This window comes from Ostrinia nubilalis, chromosome 19, assembly GCF_963855985.1.
Source record: "Ostrinia nubilalis chromosome 19, ilOstNubi1.1, whole genome shotgun sequence".
Classification (NCBI taxonomy): Eukaryota; Metazoa; Arthropoda; class Insecta; order Lepidoptera; family Crambidae; genus Ostrinia; species Ostrinia nubilalis.
The window spans coordinates 14,536,576-14,550,700 of record NC_087106.1 but is presented as its reverse complement, the minus strand read 5'-3'; the positions used below and the strand labels follow the sequence as shown (position 1 = coordinate 14,550,700).

Sequence of the window (14,125 nt, the reverse complement as noted above, 5' to 3'; positions counted from 1 at the left end):
TATTGTACAATTTTCTAAGTCTATAGGTACTTAGTCCAGCAGTGGACTGTAAAGGGCTGTTGATGATAGGTACTTAGTAGCACGACATCTCAGTTTTAAGAAGGTTCAGGGAAAGAAAAAATAGAGATAAAAAAATAAGGATCACTCGAGCGTTGTGAAACGATTGCCATTAATCAAGCAGGGCTCCAGAATTGATAGCCTTTATATTCTATCCACTTAGAAATTGCTACCTATCTTAAACTTTCAATCGCTTTTTATCGTTGTTACTACATTATCGAAATGAAAAAACGTGGGCTAAAAATATTTATTTATCATAACGATCAATTTACACAAATTACACAGCTTTGGCTTTACAGTCCTTTTAATAAAAGAGCTATTTTGTTTTTATTTATTTATTTATTAGTTCTACCAACATTGTTACATAACAACATGCACACTTAAAAATAACAATTATGAACAAAGTTACAATGCAACAACAATTATAGGCTAACACAACATGCAATATAGATTCAATGCAGTTTGTTCCGAACCGTTCCATGCACACATAAAAGACATTTAATCATATCAATAATACACTCGACGTCAAATAAATCGCACCTCCCGCGACAAGCATTTTCAAACGTATGCATCCCCACTTCCCACCAATATTGGTACCATTTAAAAGCCTAGTTCTAACCTTTATTTCATTAAAGGAAAGGTTTTTACCCCAAAAATGTGTCTTTAGAAGGATCCAGAGTCACTTCTTCAAAAAATAGGTAGTTACGCTAGAGCCAACTTTTATGGCTATAAAACTGTTAAGTTGGGTTTAATTGCTATCCATCTGTTAAAGAGGACACGTGAAATCATTATTTGGTTTTATAACCATAAAACTTGGTCTAATTGATCCCATAGGTGGGCCCAAAGTGAGGTATTTTTTCAAGTCACATTTATGGTATATGCTAATAATTTATTAAGAAATTAAATGTGTTTTTCTTTAAGGATATTTATTGGGCTTTCAAATAACACCAATATTGTTGGGGCACCATGATTGTGTCGGAAGAAAATCGTTAAAGTTCGCGTCGCGGAAGGTGCGGTTTATTTGATGTTGAGTATATATCAATAGTTTCGTAGCTATTATAAAAGCTATTTGCCCGATTATTTTCATCATCATCATCATTTCAACTATAGGACATCCACTGCTGAACATAGGCCTCCCCCTAATGCTTTCCATGTTGATCGGTTGGTAGCGGCGCAGTCTAGCGCTTCCCTGCTACCTGTACGATGACGTCGGTCCACCTTGTAGGTGGACGTCCCACGCTGCGTTTCCCGGTAGGTCCATTCCAGTATGTTTGGCGTTGCTCAATTAAGACGAAATCAAAATTACATATTTTTGCGTTTTACGCCGACCATTGTGCAGCGGTTTATAGCACAGGAGACTACGACCTATGAGATAGGTATAACAGAAAGAAAAAAATATTTTTAGCTTGGAGCCGCAAGCTGCCAAAGGAAAAGACTTTTTTTTAAGTTTTTATAACCAGAGGTAATAGCAGGCCTGGCTCACTTCGCGCGGTACATCCGATAATTACCTACAGCGAAGCGCCCCGCCGGCGGGTATTATATCAGTCGACTGTCACGCGCGCGCCCGTCAGGACGCTGGCGTGCGTTGTAGTAGGTACCTAATTCTATGATCGGAGTATTATTTAAAAATGGACATAAAGAGAAAGAAATATTGTGCGGCGTTCGGGTGTTTAAATTCGAAAAGAAATCTACCGGATTTATCTTTTTTTTCGCTTCCCAAAGATGCTGAAAGGTATGTTTGCCATGTAGGTAATCAATAACTCTTAGGATAGTATAGGAACTTAACCTACCATGACTACTGCTCAGAATGCGTTCGTTCGTTTCAGCCAAATGACGTCCACTGCTGGACAAAGGCCTTTCCCAAGGTTTTCCATAATGAATGCGTACTTACCTACATACGTACCTCATTACATATAAGTAGATTAATTATTTTTTCACTAGACAGCAACCCTAACAGCGTAAGAAGAGTTCAGAGGCACGCGATAGAAAGAGACAAAACTTGTAGGTGAATAAAATTGTAGGTACGTAGTGCTGTGCGAGCTGAATTCCACTTTATCGCGTCGTAGCAAGACTCGCATTTATTTAAATCGTCTTGCGGAGTAATCCTTTTGTACCTGTACTATTACTTATTCTGTGGTAATAGTAAGTAAGTTATGAATATTTTCCGTAGACGCTGGTGCTCTCGTACGCGTACCACTGCTGCGAGTTCATGCCGCTGATGGAGGAGGCGGCGGAGGGCGCGGAGGAGGAGGGCCTGAGCGACCTGGTGCTGCTGCCGCCGCAGAGCCTCGACCCCGCCGCCTGGGCCAACCTCACCGACATCTGGCCCCATCTCTGTGAGTATATTCCTCCAAAGTTAATGTTCACATACAATACGAGCTACATTTTAATCAGCGTTTGTAAATACTCAACAATTACCCCAAACTACTCATAAAATAAAGACTCATAGTTTTATAATGCAGCATTTTAAAAGTTCGTAGTCACTGACCGGTACTCCTAGCATCTATCTCGTAGCAAATATGAAAATTCGTAGCACATTGGGGTAGTCCGCAGCCTACGGACACCGTAGCAAACATAGATTAAAATTTTTAAGGATCTTACTACGGGACTTTCGTAGCACTGTCTGGAGAGATGTTCGTAGTCGCGGATCGTAGCTGCTCCATCCCTTAGTAGTTGTGAGAGGCTACGACAACTACGACCAAAAGTAAATTATCTCTAAAAACTATACCTGATATTTAGCAAATTGATAGTGAAGCTATGTCCCCTGAGCTTACGATGAAGTCGTAGTCCTGATGAAGTTTCGAAACAACAACAATCTGCTAACACCTGGGCCCTAATCTTTGTTAGATCAACCTTACACTTTCCAAGTTCGACCGTCAACTTCGAACTATGAATCGGTTAATATTGTGCTTGGAGAATGAGAAAGCAGATGGTTAAACTTTGATCAATAAAATTAATGATATAAATTACTTACTAAGTAGGTACTTAATGTAAGTCGTTAATTATGTCAAGTAAGTTACTTGGCAGCCAACTAGGTAGGTACTCAATAAAAGGACAATGTTTTTTAATCTGCTACATACACTCGAAACGATTTCCAAATTCATGTACTCAAACGCAACACTTCTCCTACATTTATGATATTGTGTATCCTTAAAGTTTTTGGATGATGCACTGCTGTAGCTGAGTGTAAGCACTCAATAGAGAATATGAACCCTTATATCGTGACGTTCCTGCTCGCAGTGAACGCGTCGGGGGCGAGCTCGGCGCTGGCGGGCTGGGGCGCGGGCGGCGCGGGCCCGGCCGACGCGCGCCTCGACGCGCCGCGCCGCGTGCACTGCCTGCCGCTGCCTGGTCAGTATCCACTACTCATTATTATTGGGTCAGGTCAGTGGAAATTAAACTCCGTATAACTTTTCAGCACTTTCACAGTATATTTCACACAACACTTTTACAATATTAATATTTCGTCCTTAACTGTTACTCCGCTCAGCGCTCGATCAAGACTGACTCTCGCTCTGCTATCGAATGCCCCGCTCAATCACCCCCACCACAAGTCGGTGTGCTGTGATTGGTCGACGCTTCCGATTGGCTGACGTCTCTGACTGGCTTTTGTAATTGTAGTCAAATTAACAACTCGTAACAGAAATTGATTGAAAACTAAAGAAAGTGTATAATAATAAAATATTTCTAAAAATAGTTTTATATTTTACCATTATAATCGACAATAAATATTAATAAAATTACCGGTAGTTATTAAAATAATATTTGTTGCAATCCTAGTTAATTGAACCAACATAAACGGAAATCAAATAAAATACATTAAATAAAATAGGTTAATTATTACTTCATTGTTACAATCAATTTAAAAATTACTAAAATAACAATAGTTATTGTATAAATATAAATATGACGCTAACAGCTCGGCCATCCTACTTAAAGCGAGTCCCATCGCTTATTATTTCATTTAAACAAAAAATATAACGTGCAATATAACATAATTGACATTTCATGGAAAAAAAAAACATCCTAATAGACTTAAAATAAATATTAGAACTAATTCAAATTGGTTTTAGTTACAAAACTAGGTAATCATAAAGAGTTGGTGTAAATTATAATTACCTATTTCATATAGATATATTAAAAGCATATAATAAAGTGGATATAAAGTCACCGACATCATACTATTTATTATTACAACAGACAATCAACATGTTACAAGTGTTTCTGAGAGAGGACATTACCCAATTTAAATTTACCTACTATTTACTCATCTTTTGCAATGTCATTTTCAGATGATTCAGACTCAAATTTTTTTTGAAATTCATCCAAATCTACCCACTTTTTCGAGTAAAAGGTGTGTCCTTAATAACAAACCTGTCAGTATCGAGGACTATACGGTAGGGATCTTGATAGTTTACTACAGGTTTCCATCTTTTTATTTACCATCGTGTGGTAGGTACTTGCCTCTCCACGCGTACCAGGTCTCTATCATTGTACTGTGTGGCCAGTGCTTAAAAATTAATGGCATACTTTACCTTCTGTTCCACTTTTACAATTCTGAAGGGCTCTTCGGTGTCGTCTTATGTTAGTAATGTACCAATACCAACCTGTATGTTTGTAGGTGCTTATCCTATCATTTGTCGTCGCCGCCATGGATGGATGGATGTGGATAATGCATCTAAAATAGTGCGATAATCTAAAATATTTAACCTGCCCACTAGTCCTGGGCCTTTTGAATATGCTTTATATCGTAGGACACGACAAAGTCTTGAAATACTTTATAATAGGTACATATCGGTTTCTGTGAGACATCTATAATATTTTTATAATTGTAAGATAATATTCCTGACCTCTCAAACCACGTAACGTGACCTTTACATCAATTTTAAAATCTAGCAATTCGCAATCAGCAGAAACTTGGATTGCGCGCATTGTATACATACATGAGAACCTCAAGAGCCAAACTTAATATCGTTAGGGAATTATAAGGATGTCTAGTTTTTCAGTAAAGGGATGACCTTACAAGACGTTGCGAAAAAGAACACAAGTTCATCGCCATTAATAAGAGAAGAAGAAGAAGAAGAAGAAGGAAGACCTTACAAGACAGGACGCGCCAGAACGTCTTCCACTAAGTACGAGATGATATTATCTGATATTATATTGATCTTCTAGGTACCGTGGCAACTACTACTCCAAGCGTAATGACCATATTAGCTCCTACACCACTGAGGGTTGGCAAGGTTGCGTCATCATTTAGATAAACCATTTTTAGGTTCAGAGAATTGGAATCTGAATTAAAGAGCATTTATTCCCTAGATCGATGCGACAAGAAATTATAGACCCATTTACTTTTAAATCCATTACATACCGTTACACACATTTTTTGATACCAGTAACCTCTGTCATTACTTAAGATACAAGTTTCTGTTTTGAAGTATTTTCGGACTCATTAGAAACTGACTTTCCTATGTTTTTATAACAGTTGGAAGTAAGATGACCAACCCGATCACATGTCATGCATTTAGAAGGAGCTTTATCGCACTTATAACTACGGTGACCCACCTCATTACAGTTGTGACATTTCACGGAAGATGCCGTCTTTTCACACTTGAAACTTGGATGCCCGATCTCGTTGCAGTTGAAGCACCTAATTATGGGGTTGGTGTTACCTGATTTCGAAGAATCTGCGCAATCCACGTTGTTTTCAGAACGTCTCCTCATCGTATCTTGGTTGTCTCTGCTCTGCCCTATTTTAACTGTTTTGAAATATTTAAGCACCTGTTCTGGCTCTCGAAATTGTGCTGCCTGGGCACCAACTTTTACTGCCCGATCCTCTATACTGTACAAAAGACAATCTACTGCTTGTTTGCCGGTGATTTTACATCTATTTATCAAATTAATTTTTGCATAATAGTAATGCTCTAAAGAATCACCATATTTAGCCTTCTTAGATAACATTTCGGTTAAGAGTTCGGCATAATCTTCTCTACATGGAAAGGATTCAATTAGTTTCCTTTTCCATTCTGACCACGTATGTAATATCGAAGTTAGACCCTGATACCATGTTCTAGCAACGCCGCTTAATTTTGGTAGGGAATAGTGGATAATCTCCCTTTCTTCCCATCCATAAACCTCGGCACATTCCTCTACTTTAGTGATCCATGTCGAGACAGTTTGATCTCTAGATAAAGGGTCGAACTCCGGTATCACACTCGAATTAAAAGTAATTTTCGGCTTATCCGAACTCTTAACTTTTTCTAAAATAGACAGAAATTTATCTACTAACTTGGTATCCCGTTCCTCCTCTCTGTTCTCCAATGGTCTTTTTCTTTTCGGAGATGGCGACTGATTTCTTGATTCTGAAGATGAATAAATGACCCGTGCCCTTTTCCTTGAGTCACCAGTTCCGCGCCTCTTCCTAGAGCTTCTTTTCTCCCTTGGTGGTGGAGAGAGTGGCTCTCCTTCAGTTTCCGACGACGAAGTAGTATAGCGTCGTCTCCGCAATACTGGTCGTGAAGATCGGTTTGTTCTCCCCTTACAAGTAGCATGTCGTACGCCTTCTTGCCTTGAAGGTAGTATAACACTTCCTTCTTCATCAGATGTATTCCCTTCCTTATCCCTTTCCTCAGGTACCCCTTTGTACCTCATCCTCAACCCTCCACCTAGGGTTGTCCTCCTTTTAGACCCTCCACCTAGGGCATCCCTCCTTTCAAACCCTCCACCTAGGGCATCCCTCCTTTCAAACCCTCCACCTAGGGCATCCCTCCTTTCAAACCCTCCACCTAGGGCATCCCTCCTTTCAAACCCTCCACCTAGGGCATCCCTCCTTTCAAACCCTCCACCTAGGGCATCCCTTCTATCAAACCCTCCACCTAGGGCATCATCGCTATCCTCCATCATTTTTCAATTATCTGAAACTTACAGAGACCAGCTTAATATAATGTCATATCAGTACCATCTCAATTTTATACTTTAAAGTAGATACCACTGCCTAATAGGAACATCTATGCGTATTATAAATCGAATATTGTATTTTAAAATTACATTTAAACCTCATAGTAATTAGAGCAATGTAACCTTCATAAAATTAGCAAATGCCAGGATAAATTTAATCACCTAGCGGCGTAATAAGTCAAATATTTCCCAGTTGCAAGACAATATATATATATATATTTTTTTACTTCTCTATCACTTCGCAATTTATCAGAGGAATTAAAAAAAAGTTTGCCCATAAATAGCTTAAAAATAAGTGAAAAACCTTTTCATATTTGTTGATCAAGTCAAATAATAAAAGAACAAGAAGGGAGTGAAAGAAAAAAAAAAAATACTCGTACATTAGGTTAACCATTACAAATTTACTAACGTACTTACGTTTGTTTTCTGGCTCGTGGGCGTAAGAAAATGCAAAATTTTCTTGGTAATCCCACTTCTGACCTATTGGGTCAGGTCAGTGGAAATTAAACTCCGTATAACTTTTCAGCACTTTCACAGTATATTTCACACAACACTTTTACAATATTAATATTTCGTCCTTAACTGTTACTCCGCTCAGCGCTCGATCAAGACTGACTCTCGCTCTGCTATCGAATGCCCCGCTCAATCACCCCCACCACAAGTCGGTGTGCTGTGATTGGTCGACGCTTCCGATTGGCTGACGTCTCTGACTGGCTTTTGTAATTGTAGTCAAATTAACAACTCGTAACAGAAATTGATTGAAAACTAAAGAAAGTGTATAATAATAAAATATTTCTAAAAATAGTTTTATATTTTACCATTATAATCGACAATAAATATTAATAAAATTACCGGTAGTTATTAAAATAATATTTGTTGCAATCCTAGTTAATTGAACCAACATAAACGGAAATCAAATAAAATACATTAAATAAAATAGGTTAATTATTACTTCATTGTTACAATCAATTTAAAAATTACTAAAATAACAATAGTTATTGTATAAATATAAATATGACGCTAACATTATTCACTGTATTTTTTTTACAAAAAATGGGTGTGTTTTACACTGAGCACGCACTGAAATTAGTTCCGAAGTAGAGCGAGATTGATGAGTTTACGAAAGGAAACTTTTCGTAGCTCCACTTCAACAGGTGCCCATTATAACAATCGTAATAAATCTTGTACGTCTAAGGCAGCTTAATACAATTACTTACCTACTATTCCGGAAACTCCACTAGTCCGTTAATGAGGCAAAGATTAGGCACTACATTAACGGTAACTCACCTAGTTAGTTAACAGAGAATAATAAGTCCGTTCAAGCAGATTGAGGTTACAATCGGATTGAGGTTATGTTAAAAAATAAATTGAAAATCATGCTCGCTACATCCTCGTAAATAATACAATCACTGTGTGGGCAGGCCCGTTCCTGCCATGCGTGGACCTGTTCGACTGGTGGACGCTGCGCTGCGGCGTGTGGGCCGTGTTCCTGCTGGCGCTGCTGGGCAACGGCACCGTGGTGTTCGTGCTGCTGTGCGCGCGCAGCCGCGTCGACGTGCCGCGCTTCCTCGTCACCAACCTCGCCGCCGCCGACTTCTTCATGGGCGTCTACCTCGGTACGCCGCCTCGTCGAGCCTCTCGTGTACCCGCTCCCTGACGACTCGGACTCACTCCCGTCGTTGCGTTCGCAGGGTTCCTGGCGGTGGTGGACGCGGGCACGCTGGGCGAGTTCCGCGCGCACGCCATCGCGTGGCAGATGTCGGGCGGCTGCCGGCTGGCCGGCTTCCTGGGCGTGCTGTCCAGCGAGCTGTCGGTGTACACGCTGGCCGTCATCACGCTGGAGCGCAACTACGCCATCACGCACGCCATGCACCTCAACAAGCGCCTGTCGCTGCGCCACGCCGCCGCCGTCATGGCCGTGGGCTGGGCCTTCTCGCTGGTGGCCGCCGCGCTGCCGCTGCTGGGCGTGTCCGACTACCGCAAGTTCGCCGTGTGCCTGCCCTTCGAGACCGGCACGCCGCTGGCGCTCGGCTACGTGGTGGCGCTGCTGGCCATCAACGGCGTGGCCTTCCTGGTGCTGCTCGGCTGCTACCTCAAGATGTACTGCGCCATCCGCGGCTCGCAGGCCTGGAACTCCAACGACTCGCGCATCGCCAAGCGCATGGCGCTGCTCGTGTTCACCGACTTCCTGTGCTGGTCGCCAATCGCGTTCTTCGCGCTCACGGCCGCGTTCGGCGCGCAGCTCGTGTCGCTCGAGGAGGCCAAGGTGTTCACCGTGTTCGTGCTGCCGCTCAACTCGTGCTGCAACCCGTTCCTGTACGCGATCCTGACCAAGCAGTTCAAGAAGGACTGCGCGCTCGTCTGCAAGGCCATCGAGGAGTCGCGCGTCACGCGCGGCATCGGCCGCTGCCGGCACTCGTCCAACTTCAGCAACCGCCAGACGCCCGCCAACACCAACAGCCTCAACGAGCGCTCCTCGCGCGGCCAGCACGGCGCCACGTGCGCCTGCCGCCGCCTGCTGCCGGCCGCCGACGCGCTCGCCGCCGCCGCCGCCGCCGCCGGGCCGCGGCCCGCGCCCGCCGCGCCCGCCCCCCGCGCCGGCGCCGGCGGCGAGCGGCTGCTGCGCTGGCTGCGCGCGTGCGGCCGGCGCGCGCCCGCGCCCGCGCCCGCGCCGCGCCAGCCCGCCGCCGCGCCCGCGCGCGCCGGCTCCGTGTCGTCGTCGGTCGAGTTCTCGTCGTCGCGCTCGGACTCGTGGCGCACGTACGGCCGGCCGCCGCCGCCGCCGCGCCGCGCCGCCTCGTGGCTGGTGGCGCGCAAGACCTCGCAGGACTCGAACCTGTCGTCGTCGAGGAACGACTCGTCCGGCTCGAACGCGACCGCGTCGACGGGCACGTGGCGCACGTCGCGCTCGGGCGGCAGCGCGGCGGGCGCGGGCGCGGCGGCGGGCGCGCGGCCGCGGCTGACGCGCCAGCCGGCGGTGTCGGCGGACGAGCCGCCGCTGTCGCCGGGCGCGCCCGCGCTGCCGGCGCCGCGCCACCTGCAGACGATCCCGTCGGCGGCGGAGCCGGAGCAGGCGCCGGACGAGGCGGACGCGCGCTGACCGGCCGCGCCCCGGCCCGCCGCCGGGCCCCGCGAAGACTGAAGCCTCCCTCCCCGGCCGGTGCGCGGCGTGCGAGCGCCCGTGGAGCCGTCCAGTAGTCATCCGCCGCGCGCCGCGCTCGGAGCCGTCTACCGCCGAACTGTTCGAGAAGAATGGCGGCGAACGTAGGAAACGAAGTTGACAAATAAATAAGATAAATGTAATTTGTACAGTATTAAACGGTCCGCGAGACGTTTATTTAGTAGAAAAGGATAAAAATATAAAATATTGTAACGAAATAAACTATTTATTTAGACAATTATACGACATAGATCTGTTTAAGAATACGACTACACTCGTTACGCTATATTAAACATAGTGTGTGTACCGGCCGTACTGTGTACGTCTACAATAGGTATGTAGTGTATATTTTTGACAAAGATTAAATTACTATTGTTGTTATTTATAAACTACATTTGTCCATGCTGCTGAATAATATGCTTTATCTGTGAATAACTACGAAAGAACAGTATTCGATTACCAGTATAACAATAGCTTTAAGGATCTTGATCGTTGCTACAAAGAGATAAGTTTTATATGATGTACATGATTGATACTTAGGAGAGGAGGGGTGGGGACCTGCACTACGTCGTCTCGCCGGTGCCATTAATTAGTAACGTAAGCTAATTAGAAACAAATACTTTCACTAAATTTGCCAGCAGTCAAGTACGACGGCATAGAATCACTCAATAGGAACTATAATAAGAATATTAACAGTGATTTTAATTAAATTACTACAATGATATGCTCAACTATGAGACTTAAATATTATAATTTTCTTAGTACGAACTACGAAGTGCCAAAACAAAACCCTTCTCAGAAACATCTAAATCAAATTAACTGTCTGAAACTCAAATATTTAACTCTACTCTCTACTTTGTTTTTTTACAAAGAGTTTATTGATCATGTTCTCAAGAATATTTTTACGGAGTCTTAATAACTCGTAATAATAAATAGGAATAAAGCATTTACAAATATTTTTTACATGTAGGTAGGTACGAGTATATTATACTTGCAGTATTAGTAGGTACATTATGAATAATACCTATATTATAAGCTTGGAAACTGCCGTCTGATGTATTGTATTGATCTTCGTAGTATACAACTGTTACACGTAGTGCGACGTCCCGCCCCGTATACATATATTGTTAAACGTCAGATATATTGTTTGTTATAACTATTTTATAGTTAGCCGTAAGCATGTTAAGAGTTAGTTGTACATAGCCATGTCTATTTATTGATGTGTCCGAGGACGCGTGATTGAGAGTGTTATTTAAATTATTGTACAAGCCATTAATAAATAAATGAAGTCGTCGAACACGATGGACGTTTTATTGAAATCCTCTAAGATTTTATTAAGCCTAGTCTTCACTTATATTTCCTCGCTGACTGTGAGTATTGGCTCTTTCAATGAGTATCTATACTTACGAGCAAAAGTATGGAATCACGCCGTTGTGTTTGGTTCCGAGCCATTTTAAGAACTGAATGATTATGTATGTATTTATAGTATCAATTTAAAGTGTAAAACATTACCTTTAAGATGGTACCATTTTTAATTATCTTCTACTAGCTTTCCGCCCGCGGCTTCGCCCGCGTGGAATTTTGTCTGTCACAGAAAAACTTTATCGCGCGCGTCCCTGTTTCAAAAACCGGGATAAAAACTATCCTATGTTCTTTCCCGGGACTCAAACTATCTCTATGCCAAATTTCATCAAAATCGGTTGCGAGGTTTAAGCGGGAAAGCGTAACAGACAGACAGACAGACAGACAGACAGACAGAGTTACTTTCGCATTTATAATATTACTAGCTTTCCGCCCGCGGCTTCGCCCGCGTGGAATTTTGTCTGTCACAGAAAAACTTTATCGCGCGCGTCCCTGTTTCAAAAACCGGGATAAAAACTATCCTATGTTCTTTCCCGGGACTCAAACTATCTCTATGCCAAATTTCATCAAAATCGGTTGCGAGGTTTAAGCGGGAAAGCGTAACAGACAGACAGACAGACAGACAGACAGATAGACAGACAGAGTTACTTTCGCATTTATAATATTAGTTGGGACTAGTTGGGATTAGTCATTTAGTTCTTACGAACGCTCGGAACAAGTATGGTGATTCCATACTTTTGCTCGCGAGTGTAGTTAGTCTTTGTAGATCATTAAGATTTTTAAGAAATTACTTATTTAATTTCAACAACAAATCGCAAATACCATTACATCTTCAAGTAGTTTCACGTAGAACACCTTAAATTTAAAATAAATCAGTTAACAAACGCTCTACGTTATTGTTTCCTACACGATTACAAGATTAATTAAATCTACATTTAATTTTACACTTAAAACTAAAAAAAAATACAATTCGTCAGTCCCTGTGTTTTGTAGTACCTAGGCAAAGCAACTTTTTAAATAACAGGCGATAAAAGAATTTAGATGCACCAATATTATTAACATTCCACATTATTTTTTAAGTAAATACCTACATACATAGTATATTATGTTTGTAATCCCAATAAGGTGCCGTCTGTGTTCAGCTGTACACTCCAAGCAGCTTTACACCTAGCAAAAGGCGAGTAGGTAACTAGGTATCATCTTGAATTAATTTTAGTTCAGTCTGTGATTATTGCCTGGCTTACGCTATTAGCAAACAAACTTTGGATAGTGACCTACAAGATAGCGACGCACACGTCATTTAGGAGATTTTAGGTAATATACATTTAAGTCTTGTCTTGGACGGGAGATCACGTTTCCAGACCTTTTAACTAATTTCTATGCAGTTTGCAAATTGTGGAGTTTCCTCCCTAGTTTCCTCCCATCAATATCGGGCGTGTGACGTCTTCGAGTACAAGCACTGGCAACAGTGGTGCGTGTCCATGGGAACAAGCTCGCGCTCCGCTCTCAGGTGGCGGGCGCGGCGCGGGACACATCGGGCGCGGAGGCGGAGGCGGGCGCGGGCGCGTCGTCGGGCTCGCGCTCGCGCAGCGCGGCGGCGCGCGGGCGGCGGCGCCGGAACTCGGCGAACTGGCGCGCCAGGCGCTCGTCCAGCACGTCGGGCCGCCGCCGCCGCTCCTCCGCCGCCGCCGCCGCCTCCGGGCACGCCTCCTCGTTCTCCTCGTCCACCTCCTGAGGAAGGTATTGAGAGAACACGATGTAAACATTTAAATAATAATTATGTCAATAAGCCCGGAAAGTTGTTGAACTAGTTCTGTTACTTTTTCTATGCCTACATGCACCCACTCTAGGCGCTACAATCACATGAGCAAAGAAACCAAATTTCTTTTCGCATATGCTACACTATCCCTACTAATAAGGACCTTCAATCATCAACGTCATTAGGTCATATTTCAGTATCAACTTCAGAAACGCGACCCATTCAGTCGCAAAAAAAAGAACTCTGTTTCCATTCCAAACTCAATTTATTTTTTAAAAACAGCATCCAGCCAGGGTCTGCCTTTACCTATATTAGATCGGGCGCAGAACACGACAGGAACTCATGGTATGTAGGTACTCTCTCTTTTTCTCTACGACTTTACTCGTAAAAATTACAAGTGGTTCGTTGTTTTCCAATAAATCGATTGTAATACTCATAGATAGAAGTATGTACGCGAACTGTCTGTCTGGAACATGAACTACCTAAAGTCATTACGCATTTAGTAGTTAATTTAGTTGTTAACCTTCAGTAGCATCTATTTTAGGCCGTCGGATGTTGATCGATTGTAAGCTTGGACGCGTAAGCGCTTATAATAACATAATCAACATGCGCCCCACAAAACGTTAGGGAGAGCTACAATAATTCGTAAACGTAAGTAATTAACATCGCTTACGCCCAAACTCTTTGAAATGATGTCGACGTTTATAAAAGTTATTAAAACCATAATGTCGATTATTTTCGCCAACCTTCAATTTTAATTGATTGCACTAAGAGTACTCAATCGAGCAGTCGGCCTTGACTTCCATCTCAAATGGCAATATCATTATTAATTT

General features: G+C 43.0%; 1 protein-coding gene across 1 annotated transcript in view; it reads left to right on the top strand.

Moving 5' to 3' along the window:
* The window catches only part of LOC135080992 (lutropin-choriogonadotropic hormone receptor), a 78,605-nt gene extending 68,494 nt beyond the window's left edge, over window positions 1-10,111 (top strand). Inside the window, exons 14-17 of the mRNA XM_063975717.1 lie at window positions 2,228-2,393; window positions 3,298-3,408; window positions 8,433-8,627; window positions 8,703-10,111. Coding sequence (XP_063831787.1) covers window positions 2,228-2,393; window positions 3,298-3,408; window positions 8,433-8,627; window positions 8,703-10,111 — 1,881 coding nt within the window. The remainder of the gene's footprint in view (window positions 1-2,227; window positions 2,394-3,297; window positions 3,409-8,432; window positions 8,628-8,702) is intronic.
* The last annotated feature ends 4,014 nt before the right edge of the window (window positions 10,112-14,125 follow it).